The 22,898-nt window shown below is 38.5% G+C and overlaps 1 protein-coding gene across 2 annotated transcripts; it reads right to left on the bottom strand.

The window, feature by feature from the left end:
- Positions 1-601: 601 nt before the first annotated feature.
- On the bottom strand, positions 602-22,846 carry trpm2 (transient receptor potential cation channel, subfamily M, member 2). 2 transcript variants are annotated; one of them, XM_028436678.1, is made up of 33 exons: positions 22,609-22,846; positions 21,968-22,044; positions 20,749-20,929; positions 20,500-20,680; positions 19,542-19,705; positions 19,285-19,465; positions 19,116-19,177; positions 18,838-19,038; positions 17,603-17,705; positions 16,790-16,911; positions 15,380-15,757; positions 14,631-14,768; positions 14,427-14,556; positions 14,194-14,339; positions 12,926-13,038; positions 12,716-12,814; positions 11,951-12,164; positions 11,629-11,747; positions 11,282-11,414; positions 10,999-11,170; positions 9,767-9,947; positions 8,836-9,017; positions 7,770-7,902; positions 5,578-5,665; positions 5,426-5,510; positions 5,181-5,320; positions 4,989-5,053; positions 4,214-4,246; positions 4,040-4,126; positions 3,355-3,433; positions 3,154-3,255; positions 2,498-2,614; positions 602-1,263 (listed from the first exon to the last, which is right to left on the bottom strand). In XM_028436678.1, the coding sequence occupies exons 1-33, from the start codon at positions 22,714-22,716 to the stop codon at positions 1,147-1,149; spliced, it is 4,431 nt and encodes a 1,476-aa protein (XP_028292479.1). In that variant the 5' UTR covers positions 22,717-22,846; the 3' UTR covers positions 602-1,146. The 2 variants fall into 2 exon arrangements, with proteins under 2 accessions (XP_028292479.1, XP_028292480.1); XM_028436679.1 differs by having other exon boundaries at positions 20,749-20,917.
- Positions 22,847-22,898: the final 52 nt, after the last annotated feature.

Genomic DNA, 22,898 nt, shown 5'->3' with positions numbered 1-22,898 from the left:
CCATATGATCATGTATTATCAAATTCAAGTTATTTTTTGGAGCCTTTCAAATACATCAACTAAAAAAAAAAAAATTACTTCTTTATATAACATTGTGTTCATGTAAACTAAGATACGTAATAATTTTAAGATGCAAGATACTGTTTTATTTCTTGAGGTCAATTTTTTTATTTCATTTTAAACTGTTTTTAAGTTGCCATTTACATGAATAATTCAAATCAAACATCATTCTATTTAATTTGAACTGTATATAATTTAATACACTGTATTGTCTTTATTAAGAAGGTACTTTTTCAGCTCAAAATGGCTCCTTTGAGAGAAAAGGTTGCAGACCACCTGGTCTAGTAGAAGTGCAAACTAGGGCACGATATTGTTGAAATTACTCGTTTTCCTGCTTAAAATCTGTGGCCCACTTGAGATCAAACTGCTGCTTATTTGGCCCCTGAACTAAAATGAGTTTGACGCCCCGACTTAAACCTTCACTTCCATTTTCACTTGATGACTGACAGTAAACAGCTTATTCATTAGGTTAGATCATCTCATAACTGTGTCTACGAGACATTCGGTGCACTCACGCATAGCTATTTACATTTTACTTCTGCACCCGTGACACTTGCTTGTATATATATATATATATACAAGCATATATATATATATATATATATATATATATATACACGTGTGTTTTTCTATTTTATTTATATAGTTATTAAAGGGCTTAACGGGAGGACATGGGTATGTATTTTCGTACCATACAGTACACGTTCACATAAGCACAAATGACAATTTAAAAATAAATAAATGTGTAAACAGCTTAGCATTATCAAACACTAAAACTTACCCTGCTTATGTTTGATCTTTAAGACACGTGGCATAATGCTAATTTATGCTTACGAGCATTTTGCAAAGAAAAAAACACATTCCGCTGCCAGTTTAAATAAAGCTATGACTACCTTGTATCCGTGTTTGAATTAATTCATGTGCACAAGTGTGAGTTTTCTACAGTACGTTCACTGTTAGTCTATAGCAGCATAAAGTGAGGCTTCATACCATTTTTCATTTGGTTTTAACAGATGCTTTCAGTGCAACAGAATTATTGTACATTCGCATTAATACAAGGCCACGCTGACGGACGGAAGATGGACATCAGAACTTCCTGTTGTGGAGAGCAGCGACCAGCCGTAGGGAGTCTCTTTGGTTGGATCTGAGTCTGGTTTTTCCACACACTTCCCGCCACTGAAGAGCCCCGTCGCTGCCCACCACCTGGAAAGGAAGAGGTCAATAATAAAACACACGTTGACCACCGTGTGAAGCAGTCGTATGGAGGTCGACGCACGCCAAAACCTCGAAAACATACAAAACGTGATTTACTCGCGTCAAACAAGTCGTAAACAAAACTCAGTGTGATTTGCAAACACAGAACATCAAACAAGCCAAGTCATGCAATTTGTTTTGCAAATAAGAAACGTGCCCATCAAACAAATACATCTTGCTCCAGAAACAAATACAGAATGTTTACACATACAAATTCATTTACAAAAATAATCTTTCAAGAACAAAACAATACAATAAAACAATGGGAAAACTGTCACGTGACTTTTGGCACTAATTTTCCACCTTGAATATCCACACATAAATGCCAGTAAACTTTCTAAGAAATGTCCTGTTTTGAACTGAAGGGCGTATTTTTGTACTTGAGGGTAAAACTTTATGTTATGGTGCTTGAAATAAGCCTTAATAAGCAGTAATTAAAGTTATTAAGTCTATTTATAAGTGCTTTATTAATACATTTATTATTGTTGAACTAAAATTATATGTCAATGAGCTTCTTAATAAGACCTTTATAAATGTCTATGCTATTCAAGCAGTAATTATAGGTTAATAAAACTTATTAGATTTAATTATTTATCAATATTAATGCAATGTTCATTGACATTTATAATATTTGAGTAATGCATACTAATGCCTTACAAAGGGAGTGGGGAAAATGAATGAAAAATAAACTCATAAATATCCTCTACACTTATTGCCTTATTAATGTTATACAGCATTTATTAGGGCCCTATGAAGAAGCTCATTAACATATACTGTACTTACTGATTATTATAAGCAGCTGCAGTGTTATTCACATTAATTATATATATTAACAAAGCTTTTTTATATTATTCTTATTGATGTCAATAAGAATAATTTAATAAAGTTTCATTAAGAGAATAATTACGGCTTATTACAAACACCTAAATAAAAAGTGTTGCAGATTTTAGTTTGTATTTGAACATTTTTTTTTGTAATTAAAGACATGTTCCTTTGTATGTGTAAAACATGTGTTTGTTTGGTCGGTACGTTTCTTATTTGCAAAACAAAATGCATTAGTATGTGAATGAGGTTTTGTTGATGTTTTTTATGTGAATCGTTGGGCGTCAGTAAAACACGTTTGTGTGATTTTGGTATGATTTTAACTCCATTATAAACTATACGCCGTAATCCACACTCTCACCATGCTGTCAATGTCATCCATCACATGACTTGTTCTGGTCAGGTGAATGTTTAACAATGTGCTCTCCACCCAAGCGTTATCTGTGTTCCGGGAGTCGTCCACGTAACCCTCAAACACCTGAAACACAGAACAAACACAGACATCATGTCCTAAAAGAGGTTCAAACTCCACATTAGCTCATCATACCTAAAGCACAAGTGTCATCATGTCTCACGAAATCATGTCGAAAGCCCCATAAATGTACTTTTACTTTGAAATGTTGCATAGTTTGAAATCAGAAATAAACATCTTTGTCCAACAAAAGAGGAAATTATCTTCCACGTTGAAGATAGAAATATTTTGAACCCATGACCGAAAAGAAAATCTTAGAAAATCACTGTTAATTACATATTCGCTAACATTATTATTTTTTCAATTACTCACGATATTTCAATACAGAAACACAAAATCTAAAATTACAGCTTTTTTTAATACCAGATAACTACTGAAACACATTGATGTGCTTTAAAACTGATAAAGTAAATTACCCCCATCTAGTGGTGTCCGTATGTCTAAGTATAACACTATCAGGTGAACAACTGTGAGGTTATTATTTTTCCTATAAATCCCTTTGGTTATGATTTAAAATTTCAGGCCAATGTGTGAAACAAACCTACCTTTGTTCCCTCTGATAACAGTGTGTTCATTAATTCGTACAGCTTCTTTCCCAGTGTTTTCTTCACAGTTTTTGGCAGTTTATCAGCAGAGTTCACCGGCCCCTGAAAGTTTTAAAGTGACATTACCACAACACATGTATTATAATACTGTTTAAAAAAAAAAAAAAAAAAATGCAGATAAATCAGAGCTGCATTACTCACGTTAGGCAGAACTAATGTTCCTCTGCTGTCATCCCAAACTGCCAGATACTCCAAAACAGACCTCTCACTGTCCTGCCAGCTAAAGTCAATCATTCAAAGCTTAAAACTTAAAGGTGCAGTCTGCAACTCTTATAAAAGTGACTTTTTGTCATATTTGCTAAAGCTGTCACTGTGTAGTGACAGCTACATTGTGTTTGATGGACTGTCTGACAGCTGTTGCTGGAGCGCCGTCTTTTTTTTACAGTGTATGGTCTGGAGGAGTAGAAGATGAAATTAGTGACTTTTCTGCTGGAAAGGTAATTACTGCTGCTTGATATACATTATGTTTGATTTGTAATTGTTACACGGGAGCTCAGTGGTGTATCTGTTGTTCATGTTCGCGCAGCAGCCTCCGTGTGAGTTGCTGTAAGGGACACTGTGTTGTTGCTGCTGCTGCTGAGGTGTGTGCACATAGAGAGACAGAAGCGCAGCAGTAATATGCTTTTAACAGTGCATGTTATATTACTGTGACGTTGCTGTCTGGCTAACGTTAGCTTGTTAGCTCCTCTGAGGGAGGGAATTTGGAAAGTTTGAAGGTAGGGCAAAAGAGCAGCAGGGAAGGAGCAGGAGAGAGGGATCTGAGAGTTGCGGACTGCACCTTTAAAGTTCAGAGAAATTGTTTTCAAAGGCTGTGTAACGTCCTTACCGTGTGAGCACAACCTCCAGGTTCAGGTTTGGACCCAGTTTGGGAAGTGATCCTTGTCCTCTGATGCCCGTTCTCCCTCCTGGGTTTCTAAGAAGACAAAAGACTCCTCATGACAAATCACCTAAAGTCATTGATATTGATATTGATATTGATGATGCATGCTGAGTTCTTTACTTGTATTTGTCTAAGACGGCATCTGAATCTGGCCTTTAAGGGAAAAAAAAGAGATGACAGGGTGTGTTACCTTCAAAAGGCAAGAAACTGCTTCTCCTGGCTGATAAAGTGTACTTTAAAGCTATCTGCTACAATCCCCACAATCCTTTGTCTAGGCCTCGTGGATCAAGGAATCAAAGGTATTTCTGTCGCATAATGGGAGTATTTACTCACAAAATATGGAAGGTTGGAATTGCCGCACGCAAGTTTGTTTTTGACTCCATCACAAACTTTGGGTTTGTTGACAAATGGTTATGTGACTTAAACTTCGGAAAAGTTTTGCACATTGTATTGTGGGATTGGGAATCCCTAGAAGAATGCAATGATGGCGCCGAAGTGGCAAGGATAGATTAAATTTGTGCTCGTGTTAGCACGCTAAACTTATGATACAAGGTTAGACTGTGATGTTTGAAGTTACAATTCTGATATTTAAGAAGTGTTTTTATTCCATTTTTACTGTGATTTCTTGTGTTTCTTCCCTAGAAAAGGAAGACATTGATTCGCCTGATGCCATTTTTGTTCTGGTTTGCTTACGTGATATGACGCCACTCTGCGAGACATTCATTTTCGGCCGTATTTGGGTGTTATATGTGGAAGTTGTACCAAAGGTTTTGAAACAACTTTAAATCTATGAAAACACCAGAAATGTGTCGGTAAGTTTGGATGAAATACAGTTACAGTTTGAACGATGTTAGGGATTGTAACCAGCAGCTAAAGTTCTCAAAGTAAAGCCTACCTGTCCACTTGGTCCGCATCACCTCCAGAGTTATAGTAGGGTGGCATGTATGAGCTGAAACTGACCTAAAAAACACTAGACAATGAAATCCTTTGACTCCAGTAATACAAGATACAATTTTAAACTGTCCCTTTTTTTTTTTAAATAATTCAGAAGATAACATTTTAGTTCAGGACAAAGAAAGGGAAATACCTCCCAGGAAACTTTCTCCTCTGGAACAGGGAAGCGTGTGATTCTGCTGTCTGGGTAATGAAGCTGACGACACTTCACGTGGGAACTCTCGTCTTTCTCCGAACAGTCGCTCAAAGGTTCCGTCGTCCCGTCGGTTGCGACTGAAAAAGCAAAGGTGGTCAACGTGGGATCTTGACTTGTGAGACTATAACAGAAAAAATGCACTAACTGAGTGTCATATACTGAGGATGGGCTTTTTAACTGACCTGGTGTTTGTGTTTCTTTAGGGGCAAACCCCTGAGATTTCAAGCTGTCCATAATCCATTGCAGAGCTCTGGTGGACTGGATAACCTGACAGGGAACAGCAAAGCTCCTCGTTTGTCGAATCAGGCCAGTAAAGTTACATAAATGTTGTTACCTGCTCCTCCAGTCGACCCAGTCGTGTCGTTACCGACACAGAACTCGATTCCTCATTTCTCTCCAGCCGATCGTTGATGGTGGAGACCCTGGAAACAAACAAGTACGAGGGTCTGCATACATGGTCCTCCACATCTGTCTGTCAACATCTGTCTTAAAGCGCGTGAAGATGTTGTAGAGCAGGGGTCCTCAACTGGTCTCACGGTACCCACATTTTGCTACGGTCATTAAATCACGACCCACTATAGAATTCAACCAACCAAATTTAGTTTTTCAAAAATAGCTGTTGAAAACACACACATATATAATCTTTTTTAAAACATAAATCTATATTTTTTTCCTGTGCAGCATGCATTTCACAGCATGCTTGTCAAATGAAAAGTTTCTTTCAAAATAAAAGACAAGTCCAACATGAGAGACATAAAGTGTTTGTTCATTTTTGACCAGCTGCCACTTTTGGGTACCGACCCACCAGTTGAGAATCGCTGTTGTAGAGTGTGTGTGACGATCCAGCCCTGTTTGATCACAGCTTCTCCAGAACAGAGAAATTACCCTCACAGTCCGAATGAATAATATCATATTTACGGAAATACATCTGATACATAGACATAACTATGGAGGTCGATTTGTGTCTTTATTATTCAATAAAAACAACAACTTACTATTTGACTTCAGGGATATTTTCATCTCTCTCACTTTAAAAACATGACCACTGATTAATCACTAATTTAAAATTCACAACTTACCACAAGCAAACAAATATTCAAACATCAAAGCAAAACTGCTAATGTAGTCTTTCAAAAATGATTTGAGATATTTTTTTATTAAAGTGAAACTAAAATGTAGTTTGAAGTTATTTTTTAAAAGGTTTCATTTATTCAGACAAATGTTTTTCAGGAGATTTACTTTGATCTCCAAACATATTATTCAAAAACAAGACAAAAAGAGCTGAGGATACATCAAAGCAATCAGTAGACACCTCTGAAGAAGACTGGCAGTTGACAGTTAAAACATGTCAGGGGATCAAAGTAAATCTCCTGAAAAACAGTTGTCTGAATGAATCAAACCTTAACATATTGGTGAAAATAAGTTGAAGCACATTCAGAATTGTTTAAAGGTCCAGTTTTACGCTATTTTCACCCATCACCATTTGTAAAGAACCCCAAAAACATAGTATTTGAAGTTCATTTTCCCAAACTTGCCTGTTTTCTGGAGCGTTAACCCTCTGAAAAGTCACTTTCATGACCCTTCTAAAAACAGGCTGTTTTTTGGGCGTTCATGCATATGTATGAGTGGGCGTGTCTATAGACATAGACTTCATTCCTTGCTCTTGCGAGGGAGATCAGTGATCACCAAAACACACTCTTGTTATTGTTTTCAGCCAAAAAAACTGCACATTACAGTAAAACACATGGCTATTTAAGCGGCTATTGTGATTGTGAGTCAGACAAACGCTGCTTCAGGGTGTGTGTTTATCACATTAGCAGCAGAGTCAGTCAGCTGTTTCAAACACTCACTGGAGCGTTAAGCCACTGAGTCATCTCTAACCACAGGGATAGTGCATTTAAGGTGATAATCATTTGTTTTGTCCAATTGCTGCATCGCATAGGGTCACAAACTCGTCAGATCATGTCAAAGGTGATATGAGGCGGTGTAACAGATACTAAAAGTGGAACTGCTCCCTCGGCGCTACACCGTGGCTCCCCACTGCTCCTCAGCTTTAGTTAGCTTTACATACAGTATATGACAATAAAGTAAAATGTATATTTTATATTAAACCGCAGTGTTTCTTTGACCTGTGAGGTAGTTTGAGAGGGAGAAGCTCACATTGTTATAGGGTAGGAGGAGCCAGGATTGCCAGGAGGAGGAGTTTCCGCGATGTGACGTCACAACGCGAGAAAAATCCTAATCGCCCTTTTGGAGCTGGCTTTTTACAAAATGTGGAATAACAAGGGAGGGAGGAAACAGAACGTTTTCAACTTTGGCCTTCTGAATGAGGCTAGAGGGGTGTACATCACCGTAGCAAAACCCTCTATAAAGGGATTTTATCATAATACTGCCCCTTTAAGGTTTGACGGTGGATTGTATGAGATGCTGTTCAATGTCACAGAAGGTATTAAACGATGTATTTACCTTTTTATGCTGCACCAATGGTAAATCATTCTAAATAAGCGACACAGGAGCTGAATTTACTTTTGTGCTGTATCCAGGATGCGTCTGTCCACGCTCTGGCTCTGCTCCTGCTGTTCAGACTGTAGATATCTGTCCTTCATCAAAGCCTCCCAGGACAGCAGCTCCTCTTCCTCGATCTGAGGCAACTCGTTCCCTGCAGACGAAAACACCCGAGACTGATTCAGGGCGACCATCAACCAGCTTGTCATATGATGTTAAAACATCTCCACTGGCATGTAATGTATGGGGCGCCGTAAAGTTGCACATGCTAAATAAAACAGCAACAGACTACGTTTAAAAAAAGTGTGTGAATTTTTTTTAATGTTAGTTTTGTCCAGATGTACAGCAATATTTGTGAAATTTGTGATATTTACTTTAAAAATGTAATTTCAATGTTAAATCTAAATGTTAAATATGAAATCTAAATCTAAATGTTAAATCTAAATGTTGAATCTAAATGTTAAATATTTAGAATACTTCTGGTGAATTTGCACATTTGCTCTATATTTATTTTCAACATTTTAAATTTAGATTTAATATTTAGCAATTAGATTTAACATTTATATTTCAATGAAACATAATTAGATCAGATTAGATCTCTCTAGTTTGGGACCCTTTGATGTTCTATCTCTCTATCCTGTTCTGTTCCTCCTTCTGTCCACTAACCCTAACCAGTCGACGCAGATGGCTGCCACCTCTGAACCTGGTTCTGTTGGCGATTTTTTCCCACTGTCGCTGATGCTTGTTCATGTGGATATGTTGTTTTTTTTGTTTTTTTCCTTACAAATTTTATATTTCAATAGCGCTTCAAGATGACGTTGTAATTTGCGCTATAAAAATAAAGTTGAATTGAATTGAATTGAATTTAAACTTAATAGTTAACATTCAGATTAAGATTTAACATTTAGATTTAGCAGTGACATCTTTTTACGAGAAAGGTAAATATCACAAAGTAATAAAAAGATTTACATTAAGTTTTTTTAAATGTGGTTTGTTGCTGAATGTTGCAAAAAGTTGCTGTTTACTGTATTTATTCATGAGCAACTTTCCAATCTGCGCCCCATGGTAGCGTGTCCTCAGTCCTTACTGAACTCCTTGTAGACTATGGGATGTTTCCTTAGCACTGCGCTGCGTATGAGGAGGTACAGGTGGCTGAAGATGATGAGAGGAGGAGGAGCAGCTGGGCGACTGTGGTACTCCTTAATCAGCTCGTATCTTTGGAACTTCCATATTTTGTCGGTGTTGTCCTGGACTTCTTGGAATGTAAAGCTGTGGCAGGTACACAGAATATAAAGACACAAATTAGACCATTAAGTGCCTTTTTTTCTCTAAATCACGTGTGTCAAACTCAAGGCCCTGGGGTCAAATCCAGCCCTTCAGAACATCTGATTCAATAAACTGTTGTTGAAAGCGTGCAAATTAAAAACAAATTGGTCAAAAATAAATAAATACATTAAAGGACATTTAAGTATCTGTCTTATTGCTTAGATATTCTTGATGCCTTACATAGTTTATGTTTAATTTATAACTGGAAGTGCAAACTAGGGCAAACTATATAAAAACACAAATTACACCATTAATCACCTTTTTTTTCTCTCTAAATCACGTGTCAAACATAAGGCGCGGAGGGCCAATTCGGCCCGCAAAACAAAGTGAAAATGACAGCGAAAACCTGAATCACTGTGTAAACAACCAAATAATTCAGTTGTAAATTGTTGTTAAAAGCTTGCAATTTTTCACAAATTATTTCCCCAAATCTCCCCAAATTAAATAAAAATTGGTCAAAAAAAGATAAATACATTAAAGGACATTTAAGTATCTGTCTTATTGCTTAGATATTCTTTATGTCCAATTTATAACTGGATGTGCAAACTAGGGCACATTATTGTTCTAGAACTTGCTACCCACTTGTAATGGAACTGGTCCGTATTTGACATGTGAACTAAAATGAGTTTGACACCCCTGCACTGAATGAACCCAGGCAGATGGCATGATGTAAAGACATGGTTCAAACTCACTTGAAGATGGCTATGAGCAGGTTGAGCAGGAGGAGGTTGGCAAACAGCAGGTAAACACAAAGCAGGATGATGGTGAGCCATTGAGGAAAGGCTAGTTGGTTGTCTTCATTCAGTATCGGACACTTTGGTTTGAGAGGGTCGGTGCCATTCATGGAGCAAGTGTCCATTTCAAATTTTGCATCTGAAGAAGAAACAAACAATGGCAATTTAAAACTGAAACAAAGAGCGCAAACCCCTGCCAAGAGCCAAATATCTTCTTTGCCAGATATTGGCAGTTATCCGGATCAATGAACCTGATCATGGTACCATGATCATTTACACTTTAAAGCAATGGTTCCCAACATTTTGCGGGTCGTGACCCCATTTTGATATCACAAATATCCAGCAACCCCAGAGATTTTCTTTTTTTCTAGAATTAGTTTTTGATCATGTTTAATAAAGTGTGTTACAAATAGAGAGTAGCCAGATTTAGTGCACATAATGCTGCGTTCACACCAGATGCATCACGAAGTGTCCGTACGTCCAGATTACATACAAGGTCAATGAATAGATGCGTCCCAGATGCGAAATCTTTCTTGTGCGGCGGTGCGGTCCAATCCGGGCGTCAAGTACGTTGGCCGTGCGAGCGCACTGCTAATTTTACGCATATCCGCACATTTGCAAGAGTTGAAAATATTGAACTCCTGCGACCGTTTCATAATTGTGTATTTCAAAAATATTAACAATTCAATTTTTTTTGGGAAAATATGTTACTTTTTTTTTTTGCCAACTACAAGACATTTCAGGTGACCCACATGGGGTCCCGACCCCAAGGTTGAAAAACACTGCTTTAAAAGCTTGTAAGAAATGAATAACCAGACAATTGGTCGAAATGTATAGGCACCCCTATTTTTTTGAAAAATCATGATGAATTGCACTCTAATCCAGACGAAAATCATTGGGTTAATTTAGGAACCAACCTGACATATTTGAGTAATATTTCATAAAGATCAATCAATTATGAACCAAGATATTAATTTTAAAATTTGATAATGAGCGTTTTTTTTTTTAAATTTTGAAACTGATCCAGAATCAGTGTATTGATCCAGATCTCCCCTCCAAAATGTAATGGAATCTTCCATAATATTTTGTCAACATTTGTTCAGTACTTTTGACATAATCCTAGACAAACAAACACCAGTGGAAATATGATCCTCTTGGCGGAGTTAACAAAAGCTTTTAATTTCACTTACAGTCAATATTTGAGGGAAAATCTCCAAAAATAATGAGATATGGTTCATAAACTGCCCCACGGACGATCCAGTCCAACCGTACGTCATTGTCAATAAGGATGCCTTGTTTGGCCACGCCGTACGCCACCACCCAGATACTCAGCAGAAACATGAAGAAGAACATGTCCGTGATCTGTAGGGAAAACAGGAAGTGGATTAACAAGTGGAAAGCATGCTCGAGAACACATTCCTATTTTACACAGCACATCTGATCACATCGAGATCTAAGCCATGATTCTCTCACCATCCTCCTGACAATGATGATTTTTGGTCCCAGTGTTTTGCTGATAGTGAAGATGGCCATGAGACGGAGGCAGAAGACCACAAAGTCGATACAAAGGACGACTTTACCCGCATAAAACAGCCAAGGCGTCAACCTGAAGGTGGAAAACCTCATGATTCTCAGATAACTGAGCAAAAATTGATCCAAAGTGTCATCACGCAGCTTGGCAGAAACAAAAAAACAGCAAGCCACACCTTGTAATCATGTGTTACGGAGCAGGGTAAGGTTTAAAACAGGCAGGACTGTTGCCCTCCAGAGTTAGTTTGTGACCTAAGCAGTTAAAAGAAACCAAAAAAAGACAATCTCACCGAAAAGCAAGGCCGATGATAAACAAGATGATGGACAGGACGTCTAAAATGTTCCACACTTCGTTGATGTACATTTTGGCTTTTTTACGAAACCCAAAACCATCAGGGTCATGAAACAACTAAGACAGGAAAACACGAACAAAGACTCTGTGTTAATGTTACGAAGCACGAAAGAAGGGAAATCTCCCCAAAACATCCCATTACAATCAAATTCATTATTTTTCACTCACGTGTGCAGATAGGAAATAATTCCATTCATGTTTTTTATACACGTATATTACATGGAAGAAAAACACAGAAAAGAATCGTGTTAATTCCTCACCTGTCTGACCTCCTCACACACCAGAGAGAAGATCCAGATGTAGAGCAGCAGCTCTCCAGCAGAGGGACTAGTTTGGAAGTCCATCATCAGCACCACAGCGAAGAGGAAGAGGAAGGCGAAGTAAAATACAATATTCCAGTAAAACTTGACCTGTGGGGAGTTGTACAGACACACCAGCTTTGACCAGTTGCCCAGTGGTTTCAATCGCTTCAAGCTGTGGACAAAAGAGGGGGGGGTCACAGGGGTCAAGGTGTTTAGCCAGCTTTTGATTTTTAATTGTGTTTCAAGAATTCAAATTAAAAGACGCATAAAACAAAGATGAAGTCAGTGGCTCCTTTTAATCACACTTCAATGTAAATATGGTGCAGTTTGATGCCGTCATCATTACATTACGAGCAGTCGCTGGAGATTAAAACTTGGTAGATGGATAAATGCTCCTGTTTTTTTAAAAAATTATTATAATTAATTTCATTAAAAAAAAATATTTGCTCCACATATTCTAAAACAAAAAAGGGCAATACAAAGAGAAAAATTAATCTCCACATGCAGTAAAGGAGAAAAAATAAAATCCGAACCTATTTCCACCTCGGGTCCCTTTTTTGTCCATGATTGCGTCCCATTTCTGGGCACCGACCCTCAGTTTTAGAAAATCCAAATCTCTTCATTTCTATTTATTTATTTATTTTGGTGTACTGGATACTTTTTGAGTTATTTCAGAATTTTTATATATTTATTAATTTTTTTTAGTTGTAGGTGTCGACTTACGTTTTGCGGGAATTGGTTCTCATTGTACTTCCTGTCACGGTCTCCATCGTCTTCATCTCTTCATTCTTTGCAGCGTCTCTTTGAATGAGCTCATCACGTCTGCAAAGAGTTACAGCAACACATTTAAAATATGCTCATCATCTTTTATTCATTTTTTTTTTTTTTAAATTAAATGAATAATGTGTTGATAGTTTAATATGAGAGTTTGACCTGAACACCAGAAAGCCCGTGTAGATGAGGGGGAAGAGAAGCATGCAGAGCAGCACCCTCCACACAGGGTTGTCCACTGAAAGCTCACCACACCAGATCTGAGTCAGAAGAGCCTGAAGGAGAGACATGATGGGATACATAACTAGAAAAAACACCAACTTGGAGAAGATATAAATTCCTTTTTTCCTATTTTCATCATCATTCTGAGCATGTAATTACTTAATTCTATTAAGATGTGTTTTTAAGTTATGTTTACTTATAAACAAATATTGTTTTATTTACTCAAAAAATACGAGTAAAAGTAACTCAAAAAAAGGAAGAACATGTTACACCAACTTGACATAATGAAGTTAAAGTTGGGGCACTCAAAATATTTTCTTTAATTAAAAAAAAATTCTAATTAGCATCATATAGTAAATTGTAAAAGTAATCATTCTGAAAAAAATCGTACGTCTGCATGCTGTCTGTGAATCATAATTAAGTATTTTAGTTAATACAACCCTGCAAGACAAAATCTTTGGCGGTCACCCCCTCTAGCTTCAATCACAGGATTTAGAGAAAGGAGGGGTGAGCAGAGCCCACAAAGGAGCCTCCTCATTGGTTGTAGCGATATATGGTGAAGCGCGAGCACGGTGCTAACGCGTACCCCTGACGATGACATTTATTTTCGGCAACAAAATACATACTAGGAGATGCTTGGACGCAACTTCAGACTGTCAATCTATGCGTTTGCACGTTCAGCGCTCGTGCGCGACTTTGTGCTCTTCCAGAGGAGGAGACTGGGAGGGATTATCGGAGTGAGGGGTGGGATTTACGGTTCAAATTCAGCCATGCCCCTCTGTCATGGTTCATGATTCAGATAGTGCAGCTTTAATAGAACTTTTTCTATAACTTTGAATATAAACTACTTAATCTATTTAATTACTTTAAACGTTTGGGTTTATAGTGCAGTCAAGCAAGAAACCAGTTAAAATTATTCATGTGATTACTGTTGTTTTGATTTTAGCCATTGTTTGAGTCCTTTTTTAAAAGCAAAAGTTCATGAGCTCTTCTTCTCTTTTAGAAGCTAATTGTGCTAGCTTGTTCCCAATCTCTCACCTGCAACATCCCCTCCTCTACTCAGTATAATATCTAACTTTACTTAAAGAGAGCGTTTCCATGAAGGCATCTCAAAGTTTAAAATTTAGTGCATTTTTTGGTTAACTTTACCACGTTTATTCCCTTATTTTTCATCCTCCACATGAGAAATCTTAATTCAAAATCCTCACCTGGACACCAGACTGGGCTACAAAGTTTTTATTGTCGGCCTCCAGCGCCAGCCGCAGACATGTTGTCCGTCCCCACAGAGGAGACACACGGACCAACAGCTTCTGAGCTCGCTCCTCATCACTGTTGTGGCACTCGCTGAAAACACCTGAAAACACAAACCCACGCGGTAAAAGTTCAGCTCCAACTCTATAGAAATAATGCAGAGAATCCAATCATTATGTCTGTGTTATACCTATAGCACATTTCTCATAATAACTGGCCAGCTCCTGCATGGATTCTGCCTCGTCTGCATCACCTCCTTCTTCTGCCATCGACTTCAGGATCTTACTGGCGCCCAGAGCGGCCGTCATACAGTCGCTACACTGCGCAGACACATAGAGATGTAAGACCGGATAATGATATACAAGTGTTTACAAGATGTAGGTATTTCTGTCACCTGCTCCCAGGCGATCTCAGCCACTAGCTTGTTGTTCTGAACAATAGCCCAGAGGAAAAGGTCCCGGCCTGGATCTTTGTGGGTTTCAGCGTTGTACTGCCAGTATAGACGCTGGGAATCTGGCGGAACTTTAGACAGCTGAGAGGAAAACAGTAGAAATATTACCATCTTAACTCAAAGTATACTACAAACGAATGAACAAGTGATGACAATGAATAGGGTTGGGCATGAGTATCGATTGGTCCCGGGACTAACTTTCCGATTCTCCTGAAATATTTAAATTTTGATTCCTACTTTCGATGCCCAGTCTACCGACGGCATCGAGAGAGGAAGCCGAGCACCAACGAAGAAGAATCCACCAGAAGTGTTAGCATTACCGCGCAACCATGAACAGAGTGGCGGCAGTGGTCTAAAGTGTGGCTTAAATTTTATAAAAATAACAACTCGACTCAGTGCAACACTTGTAAAAAATATTATATCATGCAAAGGAGGGTGCATGACAAACATGATCATTGTATATTGTATACGCATTTATATACATATATATATATATATATATACAATATATAATTATACTATACATACATTTTACAATTGCCTCTTAAATAATTAAAAACCGGGAATTGTTGAGAATCGGGATCGAAATCGGAATCGAAATCGGAATCAGAACTGGAACCGGAACAGAAATCGTTAAATTCAAACGATGCCCAACCCTAACAATGCACCACACACACACAGATCCGACTTACTGCTGACACGGACGTATCCTCTGACATCGTGATGGACATATCAAATTGGTAAGTGTTGGTTGCAGGGTACAGATGACGCGTGAAGCCGCCCAGCAGGTGGCGCACCTCCTCAGACACAAAGGTCAGAGAGATGGTCTGACCTTGACCTCGACGGGATCTCTTTCCAAAGGGTTTTCTTTTCCCACGGAGAGCGTTGTGAACCCGTTTGGCTAGCTTGCGCAGGAAGAAACAGGCGGGCAGCTGTTTGTAGAGCTCACACAGGGTTTCCTCGTCTTGCAGGAAGTCCCTCAGTTTCACGCCGTTCTCCAGGAGCAGACTCACAAACTGTGGCCTGTTTCCAACCAGAGCGGAGAACATGGCCCAGTGGAGGTCACTAGACTAAGGAAGAAATTGTCAGCAAACCAAAAAGGAGATAAAGTAGACCACCAATGTGAGGATTACTGTAGTAATGCACCAAAATTCCAGCCATCAAAAATAAAAAAACTAAAGGGTATTTTCGGATGCCAAAACACTTTTCTCACCAAAATAAGCTGACCGAAACAGGAAGTTGTGACAAACAAACACTGCAGTCAGTGTGTGCACTTGTCTGAAAATGGGCCAACTTGTCTGCGAACTCACGAAGTGACTGTATTTTAATACATTAGAGCACTAAAGCGTATTCTGAGCAGAGTTGATGTTTTCTGTGTAACTTAGACACTGTAGAAACTTGTAGCCCCCAGTCAACATGGACCAAACTGCAGCCTGATGCATGGTTGCGCCTCAGCAGCATTAATCTGGTTTCAGTCTGTCAGCGAAAGTTTCACAGAGATCCTCTTTACTACAGCACGACTGTACATAGTCCGCATTATAAAGATCATTACTTGGATGGGATTAAATCAGCGCGCACAAGAAATGATGCACATCGCAATTGAAGCATACAGAGCCCACAAACTGTGACCTAAATGCACTTTTTTAAGATGTGACTCTATTTCAGCAGCTCCGTCAGTTATAGGTCTGTACAATATTATTCAATGTATGAGTGGGGACAAATCATTTTATTTTGTTTATTTAATATTGTGTTTTGTTGGCATGTCAGTGCTAAATAAATGTTTTCATATTTTGAATTGATTTATTTTTTTTAATTAGTTAGTTAGTACACATTTACAGTATAGCCATAAATGCAATAGAACTAATAATTATAATAATCATTGATTTCGATTTTCTGTTTTTGGAATTGTTTTTTTCATTTTCGGTTCCGGCCAAGAATTTTCATTTCGGTGCATCCCTAGATTACTGTATGTGTTGCTATATTTGAAGAACGCTTCTCATGCTAGTAGATTGAAATGATGTTCTGTGGTTGTTTGCACAGTATTCAGGCCCCTAATGGGCTCCCACCTTCCTATTGGTGTCAGGTGGACCAGGCAAACCCACCTTCCACTGGCTCTCCTCAGTGAAGATCTCAGTCTCTGCTATGTCCACCCGGTTCCAGCTTATCGCCAACTCCAACTGCCTTTTCCAGCTCTCCATTCCTAAAAACTCACTGGACCTCGAAGCTGGCAGAAGGAGTGAGTGTATGTTGAATCCACTTACTGTATCTTATAAGAACATTAAAAGTGAATTATTTTTGGTTTGATTATTGTTTGATTTTATGTCTTATCGTTGGGTTCAGTCAACAATAAAAAAGAATGAAACCTGCAAGTACCTGAACTAAAGTGTATAATTCTGCAATTCCAACAGTCCTAAACATAAAGATTAACATGCTTTCATAATAATTGATTGGCTCCTAATGGTGCACAAATGGATAAATGATGACTTGTTGTAATTAACTCGTTAAAAAAAACCTTCAGTCTGTTTTATGGCAGCTCACAGTGGCGCCGCCTTCTTTAATTCACATTCACAGTAGTATGCATTCAGCTTGCTCCTTAAGTGGACTTCATTAATCATTCCCAAATACTGCCATGAGTTTGAAAGATGCTTAGTATGCCTACAAATGCATCAAATCTGGCGATCAGCCTGTTTTCTCATTCAAAAAGTGCACTTAGAGCTGAAATTACAACAAAAAAACAAAAAAAAAACAGCCCTGCTATCTTTGAATCTGGCTATATCTGATAACACATTCTTATCAGCTGCGTCTCTAAATGGAAACATTATATTCACAGAAACCTCTAGGTCTACATGCTAATGCTGCATCGGTTGTCTGCAGTTACTAAATAAAGCATCAGTTTCATCCTCTTCTATACTCACCTTTTAGTAAAGCCTGAAGTATGGCAACGTCCACATCACAGTTACTGTCGTCACTCACTCTGAACACTGTCAGTAAGTGAGGCATTCTGATGATGTCCTGAATCTGTAACAGCAAAAAGAATCAGTATGGATTTTTTTTTTTTAATGTTATTTGACTTTATTTTTAATAAATTGTCCAATGGCTGAAGGAGACGTGCATATTCACGATTAAAGGTTGGATTATATATACGTATCTAAACATAAGATTTATATCTTTGTGGAAGTGGGAAAAGTGTCTCGGACATACGGAAGATTGAACTGTGGCAACCCTTTATGAATTGTGAGTTTTCCTTCTGAGCTACTGCTAAAGAAGCGCATTGTGAGCCTCAGTGAATCCCTGTGGCACAGAGCACAGTTTATTTATATTTGTATATGGGCCAGATGGAATTTCTATGAAAAATCCTATCATAATATGACACAAGTTTAATAAATCATCCATTAAATACAAATATAATTAAATATTGTGCAAAAATTTACAATAACAAAATATCTCAGACTCAACAATTTCCACGTTTCAACACTGTGATAAATTCTTTAATTAGAGATGGGCGATATTATCGGCCAATATTACCCATAAAATGTAACATCGCTCTACATCTGTATTGGTTTTCCCACTCATTTTGAAAAACTGATATATGATTTGTTTGAGACAACGTGAAAAACAAAAACAAATATGACACTTTTTTTCAATCACTTATTTTGCACTGATGATGTAAATTTGTGGAATACATCCAGTGTGAGGTATCACGTTAAAAGTAGGATAGACCTTGTCATTCTCATTGTAATACATATTATGTTACCAAAAATGTATATATATATATATATATACGTATATATATGGCACATGTGCTTTAAAGCAATGATTTCCAACTTTTGTTGGTCAAATAACATGTACCCCCTTGTCATATTATAGGTACTAATACTCTTACTAATACTCGTTGAATGTAGCTTATACATGACAGCATTTAGCTATTTATTATCAATCCATTGATTAGAAATGTATCAAGTTTAATAATCATCTTGCTCAAGAATTGGAGTTATAATCTGAAATTGGAGTTTGCGGATTATTATCAAATGTTGACAGGTTGTCAGTTTAACCCATCACTTGTAAAGATGTTGTTTTAGATAAACACTGTGTTTTAGAAGCTGGTGAGGAAAATAGTAAATGAGAGGGAGTGGAGAATGTGATTCCCTACCTTCTTAGTCCACTCTATAATCTTGAGGTCAGGAAAGTTTTCATACTCTTGGCCAAAGAACTTCTTCATTAACTGGTGAATGAGGGCGATGGTGACCCGGGCTACGGGCATTCCTGACACCTGAGCGATAACATCAGCTATTCTCCCGGAGCCCTCTAAGATCACACTTGGAGTGCCGTTCAGCATCGCATTGTAGATGGTCTGAGGAAGAGAGAAACACACAAGTGAGTGGAGAAAGAAAGACATTGAAAGGCTGAGGCAGAGAACTGCTGACTCACATTCAGCGTGCCAGGTCCTCCATCCAAAACCACACACACAACAGGAATGGTCAAACCACTCTCTGCAGGTCGGAAGACAAAAGGCTGTTATTGAAAGAGGAGTAGACGGAAAGATCTCCAACTAAGATTCATTTTTAATGTCTGGAGGATGCGTCAGCTATTTTAAAACCTATGTTTCCAAGACGTTTTCCAGAGATGCATTTCTCTAGACGACTGCGCAATTCAATTTCAACGCCATAGTGCCCATGGGTGCCATCGTCCACCAACAGGAAGTGGGTATGGTTGTTATTCAGACAAGACAACCGGCCCTGGCCCTTAGTGTCTACCTCATAATGTGCAGGAAACGATCCCTGCAGTGGAGGAATGATAGCATCGTTAGAATAGATCGCCTCCAAATTGTGAAATCTACCCAAGTCTCCATCTGACCTCTGGATGCACCAGAGCCTGCCTGTTATGAATCACACCCCATGTTGCAACTCCAATGGCCACAATGTTACCCTGCATGGAGCTACCCAGGGCGTAATCCCTCACAGCCTGGCCCACATGCTTCATCACCCCGGCATGGGTGCCACCAGTCAGGATCCAGGCCCCTGTTAACAAGACCACAAACACCGGCAACGCAACTTTGTTTACAACTGTTCACTTTTGTATGTTAGCATTTATCATGATTTTAATCCATCCATATATGCATACATATTTGTTAAATAAAAAAGAATGATGATAGATGAAGAAGAAGAACAAGGACAAGACCATAAGCAAGAGCAAGAACAAGAACAAGAACAAGAGCAAGAACAAGAACAAGAACAAGAACAAGAACAAGAACAAGAACAAGAACAAGAACAAGAGCAAGAGCAAGAGCAAGAGCAAGAGCAAGAACAAAAACAAAAACAAAAACAAAAACAAAAACAAGAACAAGGACAAGACCATAAGCAAGAGCAAGAACAAGAACAAGAACAAGAACAAGAGCAAGAACAAGAACAAGAACAAGAACAAGAACAAGAACAAGAGCAAGAGCAAGAGCAAGAACAAAAATAAAAACAAAAACAAAAACAAAAACAAAAACAAAAACAAAAACAAGAACAAGAACAAGAACAAGATGAAGGTTTGTCATTTCAAATTAAACTCAGAATTAAAGATGTCAGAGCATTAAAAGTTTTAAGCATCAGGTTCTGTTTACAGGAATAATAAAGAACTGTTTAGGTCTTTGTTTACTTCATATTTCTGTAACAAAAAAAGTCTAAAAGTTGACCTTTTAGACTTTAGGATTAAACATTATCTACATTTAGAGGTAAAAAATGACTCCCCTTCAGTTTCCAACTATAATCTTTCCTCATAAAGCAGACTTTCTGGCTAATGATTGGTGCAGACCTTCAGGCGAACTGACCTGTGGTCTGAGCCACTTTGATGAGGCCTCTATGGAACATGGTCTTCAGTCGAGCCTTCAAGAAAAAGTTTTTGGCTCCTCCGGTCACAGAGATGAGCAAGTTTGGTGGGGAAAGCTTCCACTTATCAGTCAACAGATGGTACAGGTCCTCAGGTCTGGTGTCAGTGGACACGCGCACATACTACGGACATGGAAACAAACATGTTGACCAATAATATCAGATCTGATGGACTTTCAGCGCTCTTATACCTTGCCGGTCTTTTGTCCCAAACCACCAAAGCTTATGTCTCCGAAAGCATCAGTGGGAACTTCCTGAATATGTCGGAGTCTGTTCCATGACTCTCCTGTGAAGTCTTCTGGTTTGATGGCGTTGTCTGCATGTTGGTCCTTTAGGTAGCCACACTTACAAACCTCTTCCCTGGTGGAAAGACTGACATTTACTGAAGCAATGTTTTGTGTGCGTCACAGAATTGATGCAACAATGAAATTAACTTAAAAGTTTGAACTAAAACGAACAACGAACAAGATGTTTCCCATGAAGATTGTGGGAAAGATATAAATTAATTGGCTTAGAATTTGTTGATTTTTGCTTTTACTTTTGCTCTCTTTTTGCTTCCCGCTTCCTAATATTATTCGGAAACACTTCACTTACATTTCTATACATAAGTCTGTCATTATTATCACATGACACCTGTCATTGGAATGAATAAGGTTTCATGAAGGCTGTCGTTGGTTGCCCTAACCCAGGGGTGTCCAATTCCGGTCCTCGAGGGCCACTATCCAGCATGTTTTAGATGTTTCCCTCTTCCAACACACCTGATCAAATGATCAACTCCTCATCCAGCTCTGCAGAAGCCTGATAACGATCCTAATCATTTGAATCAGGTGTGTTGGAAGAGAGAAACATCTAAAACATGCTGGATAGTGGCCCTCGAGGACCGGAATTGGACACCCCTGCCCTAACCCCACTAGATCCCTCCACTGAACCCAAAAAATGCCAACATAGCTCCAAAGGTGTCATAATTTAGCGAACTACACTTAATGACATGCAGCCTTCATGACACCTTACTCGTGCCAGATAATGACAGCGTAATGTCAGCCTTATGCATAAAAGTATAGTGTTACCTATTATTCTAATCATTCAAGCTTTGAAAGGAAGCTGGAAACATCTGTACAGTTTTTCTCAGTTATCCTTAGCTGACTATTATCAAAGGCCTCTATCAAGTCTCTGATGAATTACAATCAATCAGTGTTTCAATATGAACTACTAAATACTAAAATATTGGGAAAAAAGTGACTGAATAGTAAAGTGATAAAGTTAGAATAACTCTAAACCAACAACAATGTGTGTATCACATTCATGTGACTCTGTATCTGCTGCTTACTGGAAAAAAGGATAGTGAGTCACTCTCTCAGCATATTTTTCATGCAGCACAATGTCACTGATCACATCAGCAGCTCAGCTTACCTGCTGTCACCTTTCTCAAAAAGGCAGCACTCCTTCTTACAGATGTTCTCTTTGATCCAGTGGGTGAAGACGGAGCGCTGGAAAGAAGGAGACAGAGGGAGATGCTGAGGAGATTTGGTCAAGTCCGACTCTTCCATCCCTGGACGATCAGACCAGCCTCAGACAGAGGAGAGGAAGCTTCTGTCGCTGGCTCTGCCTCAGCATCAGCTTCAACACTGCATCGGTGATGTCAGGGATGAGCTGCTTATTGCAGGATGCTGAGTGTCCACTGACCACGCCTTGAACTTACAGTAAAACAGGCAGCTGGGAATCCGGGATCATATGAACTCAGTCTAAAACAGCATAAAGATTTTTTATTTGTTGAAATGACTCTGGATTATAAAGAACAATGTTTAAATACATTAATTGTAGCTGCATTTTGGAGACAACTAAATAATAAACTATCCTTCCTATAACGAACCAAGGCAAAAGAAGGACAATCAAAACAAGGTCGTCACTTATATCGTGAATATGAATTTGTTTTCCTACTAGAGCAGAAAATAAAGTCCTTCATCAAATTAACTAAATGACATTGACAGATCAGATGAATCACTAAACCTATTCCTTGAGCTCAGTTAAAGACCTTCAAAGAGGGAATTCACCTTTTTAATACAAGACATCACCCGGTTTAGTCCAGCTTTCCTCTGTTGCTGCTGTGGCCGATGAAGCTGGAACATCTGCTGAGGGTCAACCCTGTTTTTAGGCTGCATTTCTGAAGGAGTTACAACAAGAAAACCAATGGATCCCAGTTCATTCTGTGTGGAGAAAGTCAGAAGAAGAAGAAAAAGAAGAAAGAGGGAAGGAAGGCGTGTTCTCCGAACGATCCATAAAACCTGCTCGGCCTTGACTTTATAATCTTCTTCTGTTCTTATCAGACAAACATGTGACAGGT

Source organism: Gouania willdenowi, chromosome 21 (assembly GCF_900634775.1).
Source record: "Gouania willdenowi chromosome 21, fGouWil2.1, whole genome shotgun sequence".
In the NCBI taxonomy this organism is placed as follows: Eukaryota; Metazoa; Chordata; class Actinopteri; order Blenniiformes; family Gobiesocidae; genus Gouania; species Gouania willdenowi.
The sequence above is the reverse complement of the archived record's forward strand: the minus strand, read 5'-3'. Positions and strand labels throughout refer to the sequence as shown.